Source organism: Juglans regia, chromosome 1 (genome assembly GCF_001411555.2).
Source record: "Juglans regia cultivar Chandler chromosome 1, Walnut 2.0, whole genome shotgun sequence".
NCBI lineage: Eukaryota > Viridiplantae > Streptophyta > Magnoliopsida > Fagales > Juglandaceae > Juglans > Juglans regia.
This window is the reverse complement of record NC_049901.1, coordinates 6,270,841-6,289,778: the sequence shown is the minus strand read 5'-3', so window position 1 is coordinate 6,289,778 and position 18,938 is coordinate 6,270,841. Positions and strand designations below refer to the sequence as shown.

Below are 18,938 nucleotides of genomic sequence, written 5' to 3'. Positions count from 1 at the left end.
GCATGAAAGTGTATCAGAATGAGAATGCCTGAATGTTCTTGGGCAAAGTGGGTTTAGAACAAATTGATAAAAAAAAAAATCCATTTGTATGTGGAAAGCAAATTTTAATTGTCTTAGTGTAGATGATCTGGTAAGGAAGTTGAGGATACCAATGGTTTCGAGATGTGATTGTTGTGAAAATGGCAAGGAATATGATTTAGAGCATATCTTGTGTAAGGGGGATTTTGCTCAAGCAATATGGAGAAAGTGTACGGTTGAGATGAATATACCATTTTTTATTAATCATACTTGGAGGGGACGGGTTCAACTATGGTTGAATAGAGCGAGGAGGAGATCTCAGAGTGGGTGTTTGCTTGGTTTAATACCGAGTATAGTGGTTTGGAAATTGTGGAGGCGTCGTTGTGTAGCAAGGATGGAAGGAAAATCAGAAAATGTGATGGAAGTGTGGGGCTCTATAAAATATTGGGTGAGGTCCAATGCAACTGCTTTTGAAAGAAAAAATATGGGAAAAGGGGACATCCGGGTGTTACAAAATCTGGATATTTCAATACATGTGAAGAAAGTTGGTTCAAAGTTGCAAGTTGTGAGATGGATGAGGCCTTCATCAGGGAGGTTGAAATTGAATTTAGACAGATGTTACTTTGGAAATCCAGGTGTGGGAGGATGAGGGTGGATTTTGTGGGATTATGAGGGAAAATTGATTTTTGCTTTTTCAAAATTTTTTAGGACGATTAGGAATAATGAAGCTGAGTTACGTGCAGTGGTGGAATGAATAAAATACTGTTGTCAGTTAGGGCATTTTTCTATTGATATTGAATGTGATTCTTTAATTGTGGTGAAATGGTTGGGGGAAAAATGTATAATTTGGTATTTTTGGGATCAATTGTTAGCTCTTTTGGATGGTTTTAATTTTTCTATTAATCATTTGTATAGAGAAGGTAATAAGATAGCAGATGAGTTAGCTAGAGATGGTGCTATGGGAAGATAGTGTTTTCTTTTTTATGTTGCCCAATTATCTCAAGAAGTGAAGGGGTTGTACAAGTTGGATAGGATGGGAACGGGTTATGTTAGACGGAGTTATGTTAGACAGAAGTAATGGTGTTTTGGGATAGGACTGATATGATATGTTGGACAGGTTTTTAGTATGAGTGAAAATGTTTGGTGTACTGTAATAATGTAATTGTATTTGCAAGAATGACTTTTCTTCGTCACAAATGAAGATATTAACAAAATTAAGAAAAGATCGTTATTGGACATGTGACTCTAATTATTTATAATATTTTATATATATAAACAAGGAACAAACTCAGACTTCCGTAAAAATAGACCCACTTTTAATTAATTTCTTAATAAAGTTGGTTGGCGAGATCCCAAGTGAATCGGATAATACATTAGAAGGGGAGAATAATAGTGAACTACTTGTAACTTGACCCACTCCCCCGACTCAAACGGCTAAATCTGCCCACGCAACCTTCCACGTGTACCATTCGGCTTAAAAATTGCTGCCAGTCAAATCAGCATATGTAAAGGTAGACCCCATTTTAATTGAAGTTCCACTAAAATTGGTCGATGAGAATTGAGATCCCAAGTAGCGGACGACCACGGGGAAAAAGGCTTCAGCTTCATCGGCTTCGTCACTTCCAGTCACTCTGTCGGTCTCACCGTAAGGGCTCGCAAATGGAGGAACCGAACGGGACGGAGACGCCCAACGGCGTCGGCGCGGTCTTCGTGGAGGTGCCCGATGGCGAAGGGACCCACCGTCACCGCCGAGAGCTGCAGGAGGGGGAGACCTTGTACAGCGTTTTCCACCGTCTGCTGTCCGCGATCCTCTTCCCTGACGTACAAGGTGAACGAGCTCCGCTGCTGCACCGGATCAAGGCCTCTGTGGCCGGTAACGCCCCTCTCCTCCGCGAAGCTTCTCGAAACACTGGGCGGAACGTCCTTCTCTGGACTCGTAGGGGCAGTCCTCTCCGTGCCCTCCTTGTCATTTCTGTGAGCGTCTCCTCTCTCTTACAGTCTTGTGATTCGATTTTGGGTTTTTTTTATCGGTTGTCAAGCGTTGGTTTAATGCTGGCTTTCGTGATCCAATTATTGCCGCAAAAGCGTTTCATTTTCAGTATTGAAGTTTAGCAACCGTACCCAATATTGGAGGAGGGTTCGATCGAATTATTAGTTTCGCTAATCAATCGTAAAATTCTAGTCTTTTCGAACGATTTCATCTTCTTTGCCTTTATTTTTTCCCCTTTAAATGACCTGTCGGCTCATTAAGTTACTGTTTGGATAATGAGTTAGATAAGATGAGTTGTGAATAAATTGAATAAAATATTATTTTTTAATAATAATATTATTATTAATGTTTTGAAAATTAAAAAATTTGAATTTGATAAAATTATAATAATGAGACGATAAGAAACACTTTCACCGACTAAGTAATTAACTTTATTCGTTCTCTTTCCAGGCTGAATATTTAAAAGATTAGATGGGTTTTGGGTTCAAAAGTTCGGAAAGCGAAGGTTTTCGAGTTTAAAAGCGATCCCTTTTTTTAAAGACAAGTTTTGACAAAAAACTAGTAACTTTTACGGTATTGGTAAGAGTTGTCTTTCAATTTGCAAGATAATAGGGAATAATGGAGTCCTCGAAGTAGAATTCTATTATGTTTTTAACGGTGCGGTTTAGAAGCAAGTTGTTACTTAATAAAAAAAAAATGTTTCTATTTGAGTGGCTCCAAGAGTAGTTTATGATGCAGGTAATAATAAATCGTGGTAGGTTTGATAAAAACTTATCTTAGAGGTACTGAGGACCCAAATGAATGCCCTGTTACACAACTGAACTAGCCAAAAATAAGATTTATAAATCAATGTTAGAGCTCATGCCATGATAGTCATGATACTGCCCAAAACCAATGTTACCTTTTACTATCTAGTAGAGTTCGCTTCCCATAATTGCCTTCTCAATATTCCTCTAATGCCCTGCTCTGTTCCTTATTGTGTCATCTTGGAAAACATTTGGTAGTCTTTAACAATAAAACCACTTTGCACCTTATGGAATAATTTGATGGCACCATGTCACCCACACCTCTTGCTGTTGCTTCCCAGTGCAGTAATGGTCATTCTTATCCTCACGAGGCCGAGATACCGAGGAAGAATATTTCTTTGTCACTGACAAATTATGTGAACTGCTGAATAAAAAAATGTCTATTGTTTAATGATCCTGAGAACCTTTAATATTCGATCATTTCTCATCATTGATATTAGGCATTAAGCAATTTTATTTACATTAAAGTATATTTTGGGAGGATCTGGATCAGTCGAGTTTCCTCTCTGAACGAATGTGTTAATTTGCTGCTCTTTGGTCTAAAGTATATGGAAATTTTGTATATATGCCATGTTTTTAGATCTCTTCTGAATTTCTCATAGTTTACTTTCTGAATTTGCTTCAGGTTGGGACGATCACAGCTCTTACTTTGACAGGGTTGCTTGTCTTTATGCTTTTCTTTCTGGCTGTAACCATCAATGCTATTGTCATATCCCTTCTGGTGTCTTTGGCAGCAGCAGGTGGCTTCTTAGCCTTTTTCTTCACCTGTGTAACATTCATATACATTGGAGCACTATCGGTTGCTGTCTTTGTTATTTCCAGTGCTACAATTTCAGCAATTGTTGCTTCTTTGATAGCTACAGGTAGAGCTAACTTTGCTTACTATTTTGTGCCCAAATTAACTTCTTATTAACGAATCCTACCTGGTTGATGGTTTATCAGTTCTATATACCTCAGTTATAATTTCCCATTTTTGCACTTTAGTGTTCAACCTGAAGCGATTTGTTAGACTTGTTTGGTGGTTTGACTTGAAATTTCTTAGGCAAAAATATTAATTGATTGAACTTCGTAATCCGAGCCATATCTGTAAACAATTAATTAGATTACAAAGATGATACACATAGCAAATAACAAAAAAGTCATTGGACATCACCCATAAACTGGTGTTGAAGCCCTAATGGGTTCTTTCAACTTGAGCCATGAAAATAATGCTGAAACACTGCTTTTGTGGTTGCATTCTGAGTGAGTTTTTGCAAGCAAGAAATCGGCTAAGTACATTGACTGGATCATAACTTTTATGTTACTTTTCATTACTTCTGTTTTGATGCTTTGCACCGTTTCTATTAACCCCTCCCTGGAATCCAAAATTTTTATCTAAACCAGGTTGGATCGGATTCTTCCTTGCTTTGTGGCTGGCAACAAAGAAAAGCCTGGGCCTTGCTAAGCACTCGCTGACCATGACTGGTTCAGCACTCTCAGCTTACTCTTCTGCCAAGCATGCTCGCCACCATCATCAACCAAACAAGGTTTCAGATTGAGAAGTTACTGCAAATAGAGAAGTCCACGTGTGTATAAAAACTTTACTACTTATGATGCCTTGTTAGATGGTTATGCTTTTTAAGACAAAAAATTGATAAACGCACAATACTTTTCACAATATATTTCACGATCATGTTTTAAAATGAGGGATATTATTGTAAAATAACATATAAAAGTAATACAACTTTACAAAACTACCCTCATTTTACATCATGTATTGTGAAAAGTGTTTTGTGAATATCATTACTCTTTTGAGACATGGCTGTTATCATGATGTTGTGTTGCTCAAGTAATCTGTTAGACCGTTGGCTTATCCGGTCATTTAATAAATATCATGGCCAATGTTTTATCCTACCAGAAAATTCTAATATTGTATTGGTACTTGGTTTTTCTGTTTGATTTCTGATTTTATAGTATTTAAAATACTGGATTAGGTTTATAAAATAGGATATTCTTTTTCTTTTTTATAAAAAAATGATATACTTTCGGACCCAAGTATAGACTAATAGATCACAAATAGATGTGAAGTGGGCCGTGTCTTGACCCAAATTAGTTCTGGGTCAGCCTGGCGGCTTTTCAGATTTTCAGAAGCGGTCTCTTTTATTGGGTCCCTTTGCTATTAGTAGGCTGGACGTCAAAATCCTGAATTGAAGTCAGCTAATCCCGTTGGGATACGAGTAACTAGTAAGAGGGCGGGGCTGGGAATTAACATGCGATAAATGTTATTGGAAAATGATGAATGCAGGAGATTTCAGACAGGGAATGTGCCCAAACCGTCCACGTAGAAAAGGAAACGGTGCGTTTTGCACAAACCTCAATTTCGTTTGAGCAGACCTCTCCTCCATCTTGTCTCACTTCCTCTCCGAAAGCTTCTCCAAGTCTCGCACAAATCTACTTCATACTTTTAGTTCCATCTTCTCCAAAATCTCTCTTCCATTTAACTCTCTTCATCTCTGAAGTATTCCCTTGGTGAAATGAACCCACCATTCTCCTCCATCTCACTCTCCTCCTCTCCGAAGATTTCCCAGATCGATATGGCCATTTTTCTAAACATTGTCCAGTTTTCTGAAATGAACCCACTATTCTCCTCTCCAAAGATTCCTCATGGGTTTATGAACATTGCCTAGTTTTCGACTTAAAGTTACGGAATTGAAAAATGGAAAAATTATTGAAGAATGAGATTTATATTTGGTTTGTTAGGATTTCATGGATGGAATGGGTTTTTCCGGTTAATGTTATCAAATGAGCTTATACTTCACCTTTTACAGAAATAAAACTTAAGAATTACATCTCAAAAAAATACAATATTATAAAATCGAGATTCATGAACGCCCTTCCCTCCCATATTACAAAAATATGTAGCACATCAAACCAAATCCATGGCCAGCTTCTGCTTTGTCCTCATTGGCTTTAAGAATGATCCACTCTCTTACTATTTCCACTCAAAAAGTACCAAAAAAAAAATCAAACAATCTGCATTTGATCTTAAATCAACCAGAAAAAAAAAATCAAAAGAAAAAATACTACTAGAATATGCCGACGACGTGAATGAGGGAGACGGGCAGGGAACGACGAAGCACTTCGTGTTTTAAACTTTTGTGTGTTTCACTCTCAATTCCTTGTGTGTTTCAGCCTTAGTTTTTTAATTTCTCTTTTTATTTCTTTAATAGTAGTTGATGTGGAATAAAATATTCTTTCCTGCGTAATACTTACGCAAACTTTCCAGCCCGTAGAAGAACTGAATGTTATTATAAGGCTTCTACGTTATATACTATCTACATGATAAAATATAATTTTTGTAAAATTCAAATTTTAAAATAAGTTCTTCATCTTTACACCACACACCTGTTAAGAAAAATATATAAAAATAAAAGCATGTGTGTGGTGTAGGAATAAGGAGTATAATTTTTTTTTTAAATTTATCTTATAAATTAAATTATATCATATGCATAGTGTGGTATAGAAGCCTTAAAATAGATTTATTCGTTAACATTCGGTATAAGTTTCCATTTTTTAAAGCTACAATGACCAACTATCATATAACTGGTGATAAGAAAAGAGGGTTTTCTTTTAAATTGATCATTTTTAGGGGCTCAATATTATTATTATTTTTTAATCTTAACCTCTCGAGGGAACTGAACATTCTTGCCAAAGTATCTCTATCAAACGAGGGCTTTTCAATGGCAAAAGAGGTATTCTATACCGGTTTGGTTTAGACTTTTTTATTTCCAAATTGATCTATTGATTCACTTCCTCTCAATATTCACATCCTTATATATATGTATATATATATATGTATATTGATTGACACTTAAAAGAGAGACAAGTGCTTACGGATTGAAGATAGAAAAGGCCTTCTAAAGTTAGTTTTCTCTACCTAGAATTTCCCTAAATTTACTTTTATACCTTGTTCACTAGAAATAAATGCACACAGGTGGAAGTGTGGACTCTCTCTCTCTCTCGTTCGATCCTGATCTACTACCTTCCAACAAACTGTAAAAGAAATTAATGGTCCTTTTAAGGCTTTAAAACGGTAGGGCAATATTGGTAAAGATACTATGAAAGCTGCCGGAGAACCACTTCATGACTTTGAGGTCGTTTCTTACCTCTTAAATGGCCTTAACTCAGAGTTTGAGTTTTTTGTTGTCTCAGTCACCACCAGAGCTACTCCAATAAGCTCAGCTGAACTGTTTAATCTTCTCTTAACATTTGAAAGTCGCATATCTCTCAACTTTGTTCAACAAGGTCTTCTCCCAACTCCATCCACCAACATCACTACTCCCTCCTTCTCTCGTGGTGGCCAAATTGTTTTTCGTGGTGGGCGGCATGGTTTTCGTGGTGGTTGGAAAACCTCTCATTTTCCTTCATCTTCCCAGCCTTCCAACAAACCAACCTATCAAGTTGTAATAAATTTGGCCATGTAGCTCTACAATGTTACTACCGCTTCGACCAAGCCTATCAGTATAACCCCCCCACAAACTCCTTCGGCTCACTTCACCTCTTCTCAATGGTACCTTGACTCAGCCGCCACAAACCACATAACTTATGATATTCACAACTTAAACATCTCCTCTGAATCATATACTAGCCTCGAGCAGATCACTGCTGGCGATGGCAAGACCCGTTCGATAACTCATATTGGTGATTCTCAAATCTCTTTCTCATCCTCTAACTTTGTTCTTCACAATTTATTGTATGTCCCTCAGATTACCAAAAACTTAGTTATCGTACATCAATTTTGTCGAGATAATTATGTTCTCTTTGAGTTTCATGATTCACATTTTTCCGTGAAGGACAAGTAAACCGGGACTCCCCTCCTCCAAGGACCAACACATAATGGGCTCTACATCTTCCCTCCTCCAGCCATCACAAAATCATCTCTTGCGGTCTTTGTCGATAAAAGAACTTCAATTGCTCAATGGCATCATAGACTCGACCACCCATTTCTTCGGCTTGTGTCTCACATCTTGCGCATCAAGTGTTTACCATTTATCCCCACTCAGTCTTCTTTCTTTTGTTCAATTTTTTCACTTGCCAAATGTACACAATTACCATTTAGTCTTAATATTAATCGATCCCCAGGACCTTTACACTTAATCTTTGTAGATGTTTCGGGACCATCCCTTATATTTCACATGATGGTTTTCGATACTACATTTCCTTTGTTGATGACTTTAGCCGATATACCTAGTTTTATCCGCTTGCTTCTAAGGGTGATGCCTCATCCACTTTTGTTCTATTTCAAAAAAAATTGAATGACTATTCAATGCCAAAATTAAAATTGTTCAAAGCGATTGGGGCAGAGAATTTCGACCCCTAACCAATCTTCATCAATCTTAAGGCATTACACATCGACTCTCATGTCCTCACAACCACCAACAAAATGGTGTGGTGGAGAAAAAGCATCACCACATCGTTGAGACTGGCCTCGCTCTTTTAGCAACGACATCTCTCCCATACAAATTTTGGTCCGATGCCTTTCATATTGCAGTTTACCTTATAAATTTTCTCCTCTCACCTTCCCTTCACAAAAAGTCACCACATCTACTTCTCTTTAACAAAGACCAAGATTACTCATTCCTCGGAGTTTTTGGATCCGAATGTTGGCCTAATCTTCGGCCCTATAACAATCACATAATTCATCTTCGTTCTTTTCTTTGTCTCTTTCTTGGATATAGTCATATACACAAAGGCTATAAGTGTTTACATGTTCCTACTAATGGGCTATGTGTATATATATATATATATATATATATATATATATATCTCGTGATATTATTTTTAATGAAAATTTGTTTCCTTATCCTTCACACTCTGATTTGGGCCTAAATTCTTCTCACTTTAATTCAGGCCTCAATCTATCCCAACAAACATGTACAACCCTTCCAATTTTCTTACCTCCTGCCTTGGCCCAACTCTACCACATAATCTAAACCCATTAACTCTTCCTTCCAGCCCCACTACAATCGGCCCATCATCATCTTCATCTTTTCAACTAGATTCATCCTCTCCCTCAAGCTCGACTTACGCTAACCCTAACACTCAAGTTCCTCTCATACCACCACCTCCACTCCCACGCTCACCGATCATTACGCAATCTAAAACAAACAATTCCCGTTTAAAACCCTTCACCCATGGCCAAATTCCTTACCTAAATTCTCGTCATTGTCTTACCCTCACCATCGATGTTCCTGAAGAACCATCATCCTATACCATTGCATCTCTTTGAGTGGTGTGATGCCATGAGAAGAGAGTTTCAAGCTCTTATTCTAAGCAAAACTTGGTCCCTTGTTCCCCCTTCTTCTAACGTTGTTGGTTGCAGGTGGGTGTTCTGAGCCAAGCACAATACCGACGATTCCATCGAAAGATGTAAGAGAGACTCATTGCCAAAGGATTCCACCAGCAAGAAGGCATCGACTATGCTGAGACATTCAGCCTGGTTGTTAAACCAACCACAATCTACTTAGTTCTCTCTCTCGTTGTGTCTCATGGATGGCCACTCCGGCAAGTTGACAACTAAAATGCATTTCTCCATTGAGATCTTATAGAAGCTGTCTACATGTCCCAGCCAATTGGTTTCGACTTATCACCTTATTTCCACCTTATTTCCTTTCTAGCATTTGTTTTTCCTGTTAAAGATTTAGGTTAATTATCTTTTTTTGTTGGTATTAAAATTTGTCATTTGGACATTGGAATTTTACTATCCCAATGAAAATATATCTGTGATCTTTCTCGAGTCAATACTTTCTGCCAATGGAATTACTTCTCCAATGGCTACCTCTAGTCGTCTCTCTGTTTCAAACACTCCAACCTTTTCGGATCCTACACTATATCATAGCATTGTTGGGAGCCTTCAGTACCTCTCCCTCACTCGTCCAGACATTGCTTTCATAGTTAACAAAATCTGTCAGTTTATGAATAATCCAAAACACTCATATTGGCAGGCTGTTAAGCGTCTACTCAGATACCTTAAACAAACACTCAATTTCAGTCTCTTCATTCATAAGTCTTCCTCCCTTCAACTTCAAGCCTTTTCAGACGCGGATGATCTCTACTCTACGTGTGGATTTTGTATTTTTATGGGTAAAAATCTGATCTCTTGGTGTTCTCGCAAGCAACGCACTGTTGCTCGCTCCAACACCGGGCCGAAAATAAGGCCCTTGCCAACACAACTGCCGAGCTACTTTGGATTCAAAATCTTTTAAAAGAACTGCATATTTTTATTTCTAAAATCCTTCTTCTATGGTGTGACAATCTTGGTGCAACCTACCTGTCCATTAATCCAATTCTTCATTCTCGCACCAAACATATGAAAATTGATTTCCATTTTGTTTGTGATAGAGTTGTTGCCAAAACTCTTCAAGTTGCTTTTCTTCCATCAAAAGACCAGCTAGTTGATATTCTCACAAAGCCTCTTGTAGCTTCTGGGTTTCATCTTCTCAGAATGAGCTTCACTGTTGTTAACAACCCGCTAGGCTCGAGGGGGCATATTGAGCCATCCATGTTGGACTCCAAATCACAAGTGACATGGCAAGCATCAAACACATCAGCCACAACTCTAGAACCTTCAAGAATTACGTAGCGTGCTAGCTTGGTGCGTCTCCTCTGGACATTGCTTTTAACCGTTTTGGCAAAGGAATTCAACAAATTCTGTGTAATGCAATGTAATTTGGTAGGGCACGTTCTCTGTTTGTAAAAATGTCTAGGAAATTTTCTTTTTGTATTTCTATAAATACCGCCTTGTACATCTCTGTTTGACATTAATGAGAATACAGAAATATATTTCCTTCCAAAGTCTATCACTCCGTTGCATAAAGAATAAACATATAGCAACAAGAACAAAGCCGCGCGCATGATGACTGTGCTTAGCTAGCTAAAGTGCAGCTTTTTTCAGTAGAAAAAAATTTGGATAGATATATATTATATATATATATCTGATCAATGTTTTGAGAGAAAAAGAGTTTTCTGTCATGAATCGATCGGAACGATTTCCAGTTTCAGTACTATTAGTATTAATGGCTTTTACAAATATCGAACTACATGATGAAGTAAGCTGACAAACACAAACTAATTATCAGCATTAGGACTGTAAGGCATGGTATGCAGTTTAATTTGTCCAGTTGATCTTGAAGAAAACTTGAACCATGAAGTTGGTCATGATCCGCTTGTAATATTGAAATGTGAAATGATGATTAGCAAGGTCGTGATTAGAATGATGCTATATATATACATGTCATAGTAATTCGTCTGTACGTACTTAGATATAAAGCCATCTAGACAGGAATAGTCTTTACAAGTTTTAAGAACTACCCACATTCTTACGTGATTCTCTTTTTCTAGATCTTCACCTGATTCCTTTTCTCTTATTTTTCATGTTTACAATCACATAATGCTTTAGTCGCACATAACAAGCCCCAAAATAGGTTGCATGCACGTTCAGTCGTGAGAGTCAGCCTGCATTTTTTGTGACTGCCGTTTCCTCTTCATCGGAAACACGATTTTATATATCTAGCTATGATTTTGAATAATGAAGAAAATGAACTGGCGATCAAGGAATCATGCACATGACAGCCAAAAACAAGACGAAGATGATCAAGAGATTAGCTAGGGAGTAGGGAATTAGTCGTGTTCTTTCCCATGCCAGTCTGGGATGCCTAATGTGAACTCCAAGCTTGGATTCATGGAGTCCAAATTAGACCCTAAGTAGCTCTTCAATTGAGTTGAACCGCATTCCTGTAATGTTTTGGAAACCTGGTAATTAATCAGCAAGTATACACGATCCAATATGTATATAATATGCATGCAATTGAATGAATCACCTCATCTGGATCTGTTCATGGGTGTTGGTGATATATATAAGACTCCATGAATTAAATTATTACCTGCCAATGGTGCGCTCTTGATCTTTGTTGTGACTCAAAGGATGCGGCAGGCTTTAGCCCCTGATCCATGTCATTGTTGTTAGCTTGTACCCATGCCTCCCTACTAACAAAATTAAAAACTGATCGAGTCAGCCCGAAACATTATTAATTAATAGATAGATTGCTCGCAGCTTTTTTCCGGATCATATAATATTTATAGACCTTGAATTAGTAGTAGTACTCCACATTATACTTGAATTAACATTAACTTTGAATCATTTCATGCCTTTACTTATATAGCTAGTACTCGTGAACTTACACATGTCCATGTAACATCATCACAATCTCTCCCATTCAACCGTACGTTAATGGATGTGATCACCAGCGTTAACGGGAAATCACTGATCTAGTGGTGAAAAGCACCATCTAACATTTTACATGGAATACTGACTTAAAGCACATGCATATATGACTGTTAGACGTGCCTTTTCAAAAGCATTACCTTAAACTGAACTAAATAGAGTCAGACTCTCGTAGCAAGCTTACATGCATCCAGGACTTAGTAAATTATAAGTTATAGCCCTCAACTAAATTTAGGATAAAAGTTAAATTGGTGTAAGGATTATAGCAGTAGAAGTCTCATTTTTCTCATGTTGTTAGGCTCCCAGGTGATCATGCCTAAAAACAATATGATGATGAAGCCTCACACACACATGCCCGCGCGCGCCTCTTCCCGCATCCAAAAAAATGTACCTCACTAGCAAGCCTAAAATTCATGTGACAATGAGGAAAAGCCTAAAGGAAAGTTCAAATCATATAGATGGGATTATGCTTTAAAAAGACTAGTCAAGTTTACACCTGACAATTTTTTAGAATCGTTATAAATGCAAGGAGGAGTACTTTTAACTCCAATACAATATTTATGATAATTAACCTGTTCCCCACTCATATATACCTAAGGCCTAGATCTTTTCTTTTCATGACTCTTCTCAATTTATCTTGACTAATTTTATTATAATAATTTTTTCAAATTTTTATATAAAAATAACATTAAAAAAATATATTCTAATAATATTTTGTTCAACTTTTAATTTTAATCTCAATTCATTTTATCGGAGAAAACAGACGAGGTTAAAATGAGATACTTAACTTGTTTGATGCTGGCACTCAGGTAAACTATACAAATTTTGTGAAAGAAATCATTTTTAAATATATGCATATATATATATATATATGTATATATATTAGCTTAGTTATCCAGAGAAGGAAAATGAAGGAAAGAAGTTAGAAATTTTTTGAACGCTATATAATAGTTTAACCTCATCATTCCCCGAGCGAATCAGCGAAACTATATATGAAGTTAAGTGCAAAGAAGCATCCATTTATTTGAACTTCATGTATATAAGATGCATCAGAAAAGAAAATTATACTTACCCTTCTAAATACGAGGCTTAAATTCATCAAATTAGCACCCTTTAAACCATTCTATTTCCTAGCCGACATGTTGCATTCGAACCAGTTCATGCGCTTTTCGATTAATTATAATATTCAAAAGAATCATGGAAGCAGGTACCTCGAGCATGAAGATAAAAATATAGTTGATTGAAACTTTGAAAAGAGGAAAGCATGCATTTAAATCAAGTGAGTGGTCTTTTTGGTCTTATGTGCAATGTCCTTGTGGAGAGAATAAGAACCAGACATTTAGTATAAGAGTATCAAGATGCAGTTCTAAAGCAAAAGCAAAAGTGTGTCTGTTCTCATTAACGTTTGATTATGTCTGTGACTTTTCTTTGATATCCAACAAAGCTTACAATTCTCATCCCAGCAGAAATAGATATCTATCTTATGACACAAAAGATAAATGAGAGAGAGAACCAAAGAGCAATAAAGCAAAAGCTGCCTCAAGAACCCTTTTATTCTTCAAAAATGATGGACGTGGGTTTGCGTTTCTAAGATAAGATGCCATGCAAAAGTAAAAGGAACGCAGTTCGCGTTAGTCCATCGCGCCCTCAGCTTTTAGAAGTGTATGCATTTTGGTACAGCATGAGACTCTAATACCAGTTCACTTTAGAAAAGAAGTTCTATATATATATATATATTGCATATATGCTCGTGTATGAGAGAGAGAGAACTGAAGCTACCTCGAAGAGTTACTCCACAGAGTGATAGAAGGATAGTCGATTTCTTGTTGTAGGGGCCGATCGGGCGGTCCTCTTTGATCAGTAAGTGGACGTAGGCCACGGTCACCGGCGCTCCCCACTGGGGAGATTTCGTCCTCCCCAGATCCATCCGATTGACCTTCAAGGAGAACCCAAAACTTTCATGTGAATGTTTAGGCTTGGCTTGCATGCATATATGTAGAAAAATATGTGCGAGTGATCTGTAACTAATGGATGTATAAATGCATGCCTACATCAGGGGGTGGAGATCAAAGGGAGTATAAACTAACTGAGTGCTAGTAATAAAAATAAAATAATGGGGAAAGAACAACACGGGGAGTAAGATAAGATATGGCCGGAATAAACGAGAGAGAGAGAGAGAGAGAGAAGCTGAAGGCTAAGTCGTACGAATTACCTGAGGAAGCGGCAGGCTTGTCAGTGGTCTTAACAGTCCGATACATCTGTAAAGCCAATGGGAAGCATTTGCAAAATTCGAACACTTGGATGATCAAGGAAAATACAGCTAGCCCAAAAAAGAATAATGTAAAACCAAAAAGAAAATCTCTCTCTCTCTCTCTCTCTCTCTCTCTCTCTCTCCCCCTCGTTTCAGTGTTAATTACAAAGCTGATATTTGTTAAGGTTGTAATGGACCAATGGTGCTTATAATTGAGAAATGATGACTACTTTTCCTGTCATCATTCTACTTTGTTCTCTCTCTTTGTAAAAGCAGAAGCTGTCTGCCCCGTCGCAGAAGCTCACTGCTCCTTAATTCACTCATTTATTCAGTCATTCACTACTTTCATCGGCTACTGCGCCGGTTTGACAGATCAATGTACACCGCCCCAGATGAATGCGCTAAAAAGAGAGAGACAGAGACCGAGACAGAGAGAGTTATTACTATATGATATTTACCTGCAAATGGCTCTTCACATGCGCTAATGTGAGATCCTTGACATCCATGAGCTCAAGAACTGACTTTGGTGTAGCTCCTGAAACTCATCACCAATAAGATTAGACGAAAAGAAAACACATGCAAAAACCTAGAACTCAATACAAATCATACAAACAGATCAAACGGAAAGGAAAATCAAGAAAAGGCAAGAGCTAGCTTGGCCAGCAAAAGAAATATTTACTTTCATGACCACCAAGAAGCTCAACAGCGTGGACGAAACGAGCATGGAGTGTGCTGGTCCAGCGCATCCTTGGAGCTCTCATGCTTCGCTTTGTTGGGAGCTTAGGTAAAAATCTTGACCTTATCATCCCATGATGTGAAGCCTCTGAAGCTCCTACGCCATACTGATTCTGCTGCTGATGATGGTGCAATTGGAGCGCTTTCAAAGAATCCGTTGAGAGCCCATTAAACGATGTTGTAGCCCCTAATCTATATGCCGCTGAAGACGCATTAGAGCCGGAGTGGAAGATCGACATGGGATCCAAGCCCCCTCTATAGTAAGGCGAAGGTGAGTGAGACACAGATGGAGTGCACAAAGCGGAGCAAGAAGACAGAGAGGGATAAGACGGAATTGGGTAGAAAGACATCTTGGGATCCTTGTCTCTTGCAGGGTCCATGGGCAAGAACGGAAATGAACGGCTGTGATAGACCGGTATCCCTTTGATCGGCCTTAAACTGTCTGATGATACATCTAGTAGTGAGACACCACGATTTTTGTGATTCAAGTGATTCTTAGAGAGCTGCAGAAGATGATTTTGCTGTTGATAAGGATCATGAGGCCGCGAGTCTTCAGCTCCACATCTGGAATTCCTCCCGAGGGAGAGCTCAGTTTGAGCTTGGGATTCAGTCCTGGTAGAGCTATTGCTTTTGGAATTGTGGGCTTCTCGATGGCTCAAAAGATCGAAACTGATGTCTGGTTCATCGGTAGAAGTTAAAGAAGATGAAGTGTTGGGAGGACTAATGTGCAGGGAAAGATCTGGAAGAGGGGTTGAAGATGGTTCAATGAAAATCCCTTCCAAGGGCATTTTCATTAACCTTCTTTCCCAAATAGAAGCTTTTCTTTGCTCAATTCGACTTTATACTAAAGTAAGTTCAGATATTGACAACTGGGTCTTTACTTCTTTCTGCTCTTCCTGCCTTTCTTGATGACTGATGAATGATATATATTTATTTTCTTCGAAAAACGTATGGAAAAGCTATCAAAGAACAGGGGTTTGTATGCTTTTAAGATTGAAGAGCTGGGAGAGAACTCGTAGGGACTCGAAGCAAAGTAAAAAAAAAACCTTGCTATCTTCTAAAACAAACAGACATGCTCCAGAGAGGGAGAGATAAAGGGATATGGAAGAGAGAGAGATGTGTTGTTAAGCAAAAGGAGGAAGATATTAAAACAAAAACAAATCCAGAAAGGCAGGGAATAGAAAAGGAGGGGATTAAGTCCGGAGTTCCTCGAGAGTATATTTAGGAAAATGACACTTGAAGGAGAAGAAGGGCACAAGGTCCCCCCTTCTCCCTCCTTTTCTCTGTCTCTCCGTGGTCAAAACCCACAAAATGCCCCCAAAAAAATATGATCACCTTGGATTTCCCTTCCCCGGAGACGACGGGATAAAAAATGCTAGAGAGAGAAAGAAACCCTCATGTTTGATTCCTTTTCCCCCACCCTCCTCGCTCTCTCTCTCTCTCTCTCTCATGACAACGTTAGTTTTTCTGTAAATATATATATATATTAATTAATGGTGTCTCGTTTCCTGCATACATAAATGGGCAGGCAAGCCAAGCCAAGCCAAGCCAAGCCAAGACAGTAAAAGTTGCATAGTACAATAAATTTCTTTCGTTTAATTACAATATCTGGTACAAGAAATAGTGAATAAACTTCTATATAAAGAATGTATGATGATTTTACTCGCACGTATGAAAGATTTAAGACTTACCTCGATTGACCTTTTGTGAAGACAGAGTACCGATCGCATGAAAGACAAAGCGGTTTTTGTTTGCTTTCATGCGTAAGCCTGCTCCTGATGATCATGAACCCTAATCCAACATTATTTTGCCAGCTTCTAAATTCTACTAATTCCCCTTAATTAATTTCATTCTCCCAAATATTCCCTCAACAATCTTTCAACATTCAATATTAATGTCATGTTTGGCATCCTGGATTTTGATTTTATTTTATCTTCTTACACTAGTACATCATGACCGTCCAAATTAATCTTGATCTTAATGTTGACTTCACCATCTGATCTGTGTCAGGGTTTTCAAAACCCTAGGCTAAATCGAAGTTTATAATCTTCTAATTTATATATATATATATATGGGATACTTTGCTCTTCTATTGGGACTCACCCCTTCTTTAAAGGCAGTAGATCATTAAAAAAACCTAAAACTTATATTTAGAAATTTAAACTTTTTTTTTTAAATGGAACGGAAATTTTTTATTAAAAAAATAAATGAAAATAGAGATCACAGGGCACCATGTTTCCATTGTTTTTAATCTTACAGTTTTTAAGCTTTTCAGTTTTTTATTTAAATTGTTAAAATGTTTTTTTTGTCAGGTTTTATGCGGTTTTTCTAATTTTAGAAATTTTTATTTTCCATACACGTCATATTTATTAATTTAAGTTTAATTATTCATATATTAATAATTTATAAAGTTTATATAGTGAAAAATGTAGCACATCTTAACGGAGTAATTATATATTATATATATAGGGTTTATATTTATTTAGTCCGAGCGGAAGGGTAAAGCAAAGTTGGACTTGGGCTACCGGGCCGAAGGTGGATGACTAACGTTTGACTACCGCTTATGAATTTCTCATTCATCATATGATTATCATTACCTGTGCAGAAGATATGCCATCTGTGTCTCATTTATTGGCCTACAGTTTCACAAGAATGTATGCATGGCGGACAGGAAAGTTTTATTTATTATTCTTAAATACTACATATCATATTTATTTATTTATTTATTTTATATTAAATATATAATATATTATATATAGATGATGAATAAAATAATTTAATAAATTTTAAAAAATAAATAAAAAATAAAATATGATGTACCGTATGTAAAGATAATAGATCGATACTCATTTCTATGATTACAACTATTAAACTCGTATATACTTATTTTTTAAAAGAAAAATATTAATTTTAAAACTATAAATATTAATTTTATTTAAAAAATGTGTGGAAAAGAAGATGGACTGACTCAATTATATTTAATTTACCTTGCGACAATTAAAAGAATAGCAGCAGCATTATACCAAAAAAGTAAAGCTACTAAATGAATTATCTCATTGAGCTGGACTTTCCTTGTCTATTTAATTTAGTTGGGGTCCACTGATTTGACGCAGCTCGGAGAGACAAATACGCAAACCATTTTTCAAATATATTTGCAAAATTGGAACAATCTTTACCTTCGGCCTTCCGGTTTATGCCTACCCAGACTGCAGACATGCAATAAATCTGGCCATCAATGGAGGGACTACTTATGTCGACTTGATGAAAGCGCAGCATTATTCATTCGATAACTGCTACTGACATAAAATAAATATATATATATAATAAATATGATTATTTCATAAAATCATTTAATTTATGATAAAAATAATTTTATAATGTGATTTATCACATTAAATCACATCAATTTGTGAGTTTATTTTTATATATTCACTTTATAATTAAAGTATTTTTCTATTCAAAATAAAATTGTTCCGTAAATTTATTAGAAATTACACTTGAAATTCATATATACACATATATATTGAATAATTTATAAAAAATTTTTCTAAGCAAGCAGTTTCATGGATAAACTAAGAGTTATATGATACAAGATTCAATAGGATGAGAGTCCATAACAATCATCTCAAAATAAACAAACGCAATACCTGTGAAAATAAAAATAGAAAAGATGGATCTGGAGCTAAAATTTGGCTCCCATGCACCCATTCCCAATTAGAGCATTCTCATTAGATTGGTCAAATTCATCTTTAAAATTTAGCCAATATCACACTTTTTTACATTTGCCTATTCAATTTAAATTCAATCTCCACATTGGATTAGTCATCCACTCTCTATATAATAATAAAATATTATTAAATTAATAATTTTTTTATT

At 36.8% G+C, this 18,938-nt stretch overlaps 2 protein-coding genes across 5 annotated transcripts; one reads left to right on the top strand and one right to left on the bottom strand.

Annotated features, from left to right (window-relative positions):
* The first annotated feature begins 1,523 nt into the window (after positions 1-1,523).
* LOC108988204 lies at positions 1,524-4,752 on the top strand. The gene is made up of 3 exons (XM_018961377.2): positions 1,524-1,992; positions 3,440-3,677; positions 4,198-4,752. The coding sequence occupies exons 1-3, from the start codon at positions 1,570-1,572 to the stop codon at positions 4,350-4,352; spliced, it is 816 nt and encodes a 271-aa protein (XP_018816922.1). The 5' UTR covers positions 1,524-1,569; the 3' UTR covers positions 4,353-4,752.
* A 6,305-nt stretch (positions 4,753-11,057) lies between these two features.
* LOC108987921 (transcription repressor KAN1-like) lies at positions 11,058-16,484 on the bottom strand. Of its 4 annotated transcripts, none has more exons than XM_018960986.2 (6): positions 15,007-16,484; positions 14,786-14,862; positions 14,289-14,334; positions 13,856-14,012; positions 11,736-11,838; positions 11,058-11,604 (listed from the first exon to the last, which is right to left on the bottom strand). In XM_018960986.2, the coding sequence occupies exons 1-6, from the start codon at positions 15,854-15,856 to the stop codon at positions 11,473-11,475; spliced, it is 1,365 nt and encodes a 454-aa protein (XP_018816531.1). In that variant the 5' UTR covers positions 15,857-16,484; the 3' UTR covers positions 11,058-11,472. The 4 variants fall into 4 exon arrangements, 3 of the variants coding, with proteins under 3 accessions (XP_018816531.1, XP_018816533.1, XP_018816532.1); XM_018960988.2 differs by having other exon boundaries at positions 11,058-11,586; XM_018960987.2 differs by having other exon boundaries at positions 11,736-11,835.
* Between the last annotated feature and the right edge of the window lie 2,454 nt (positions 16,485-18,938).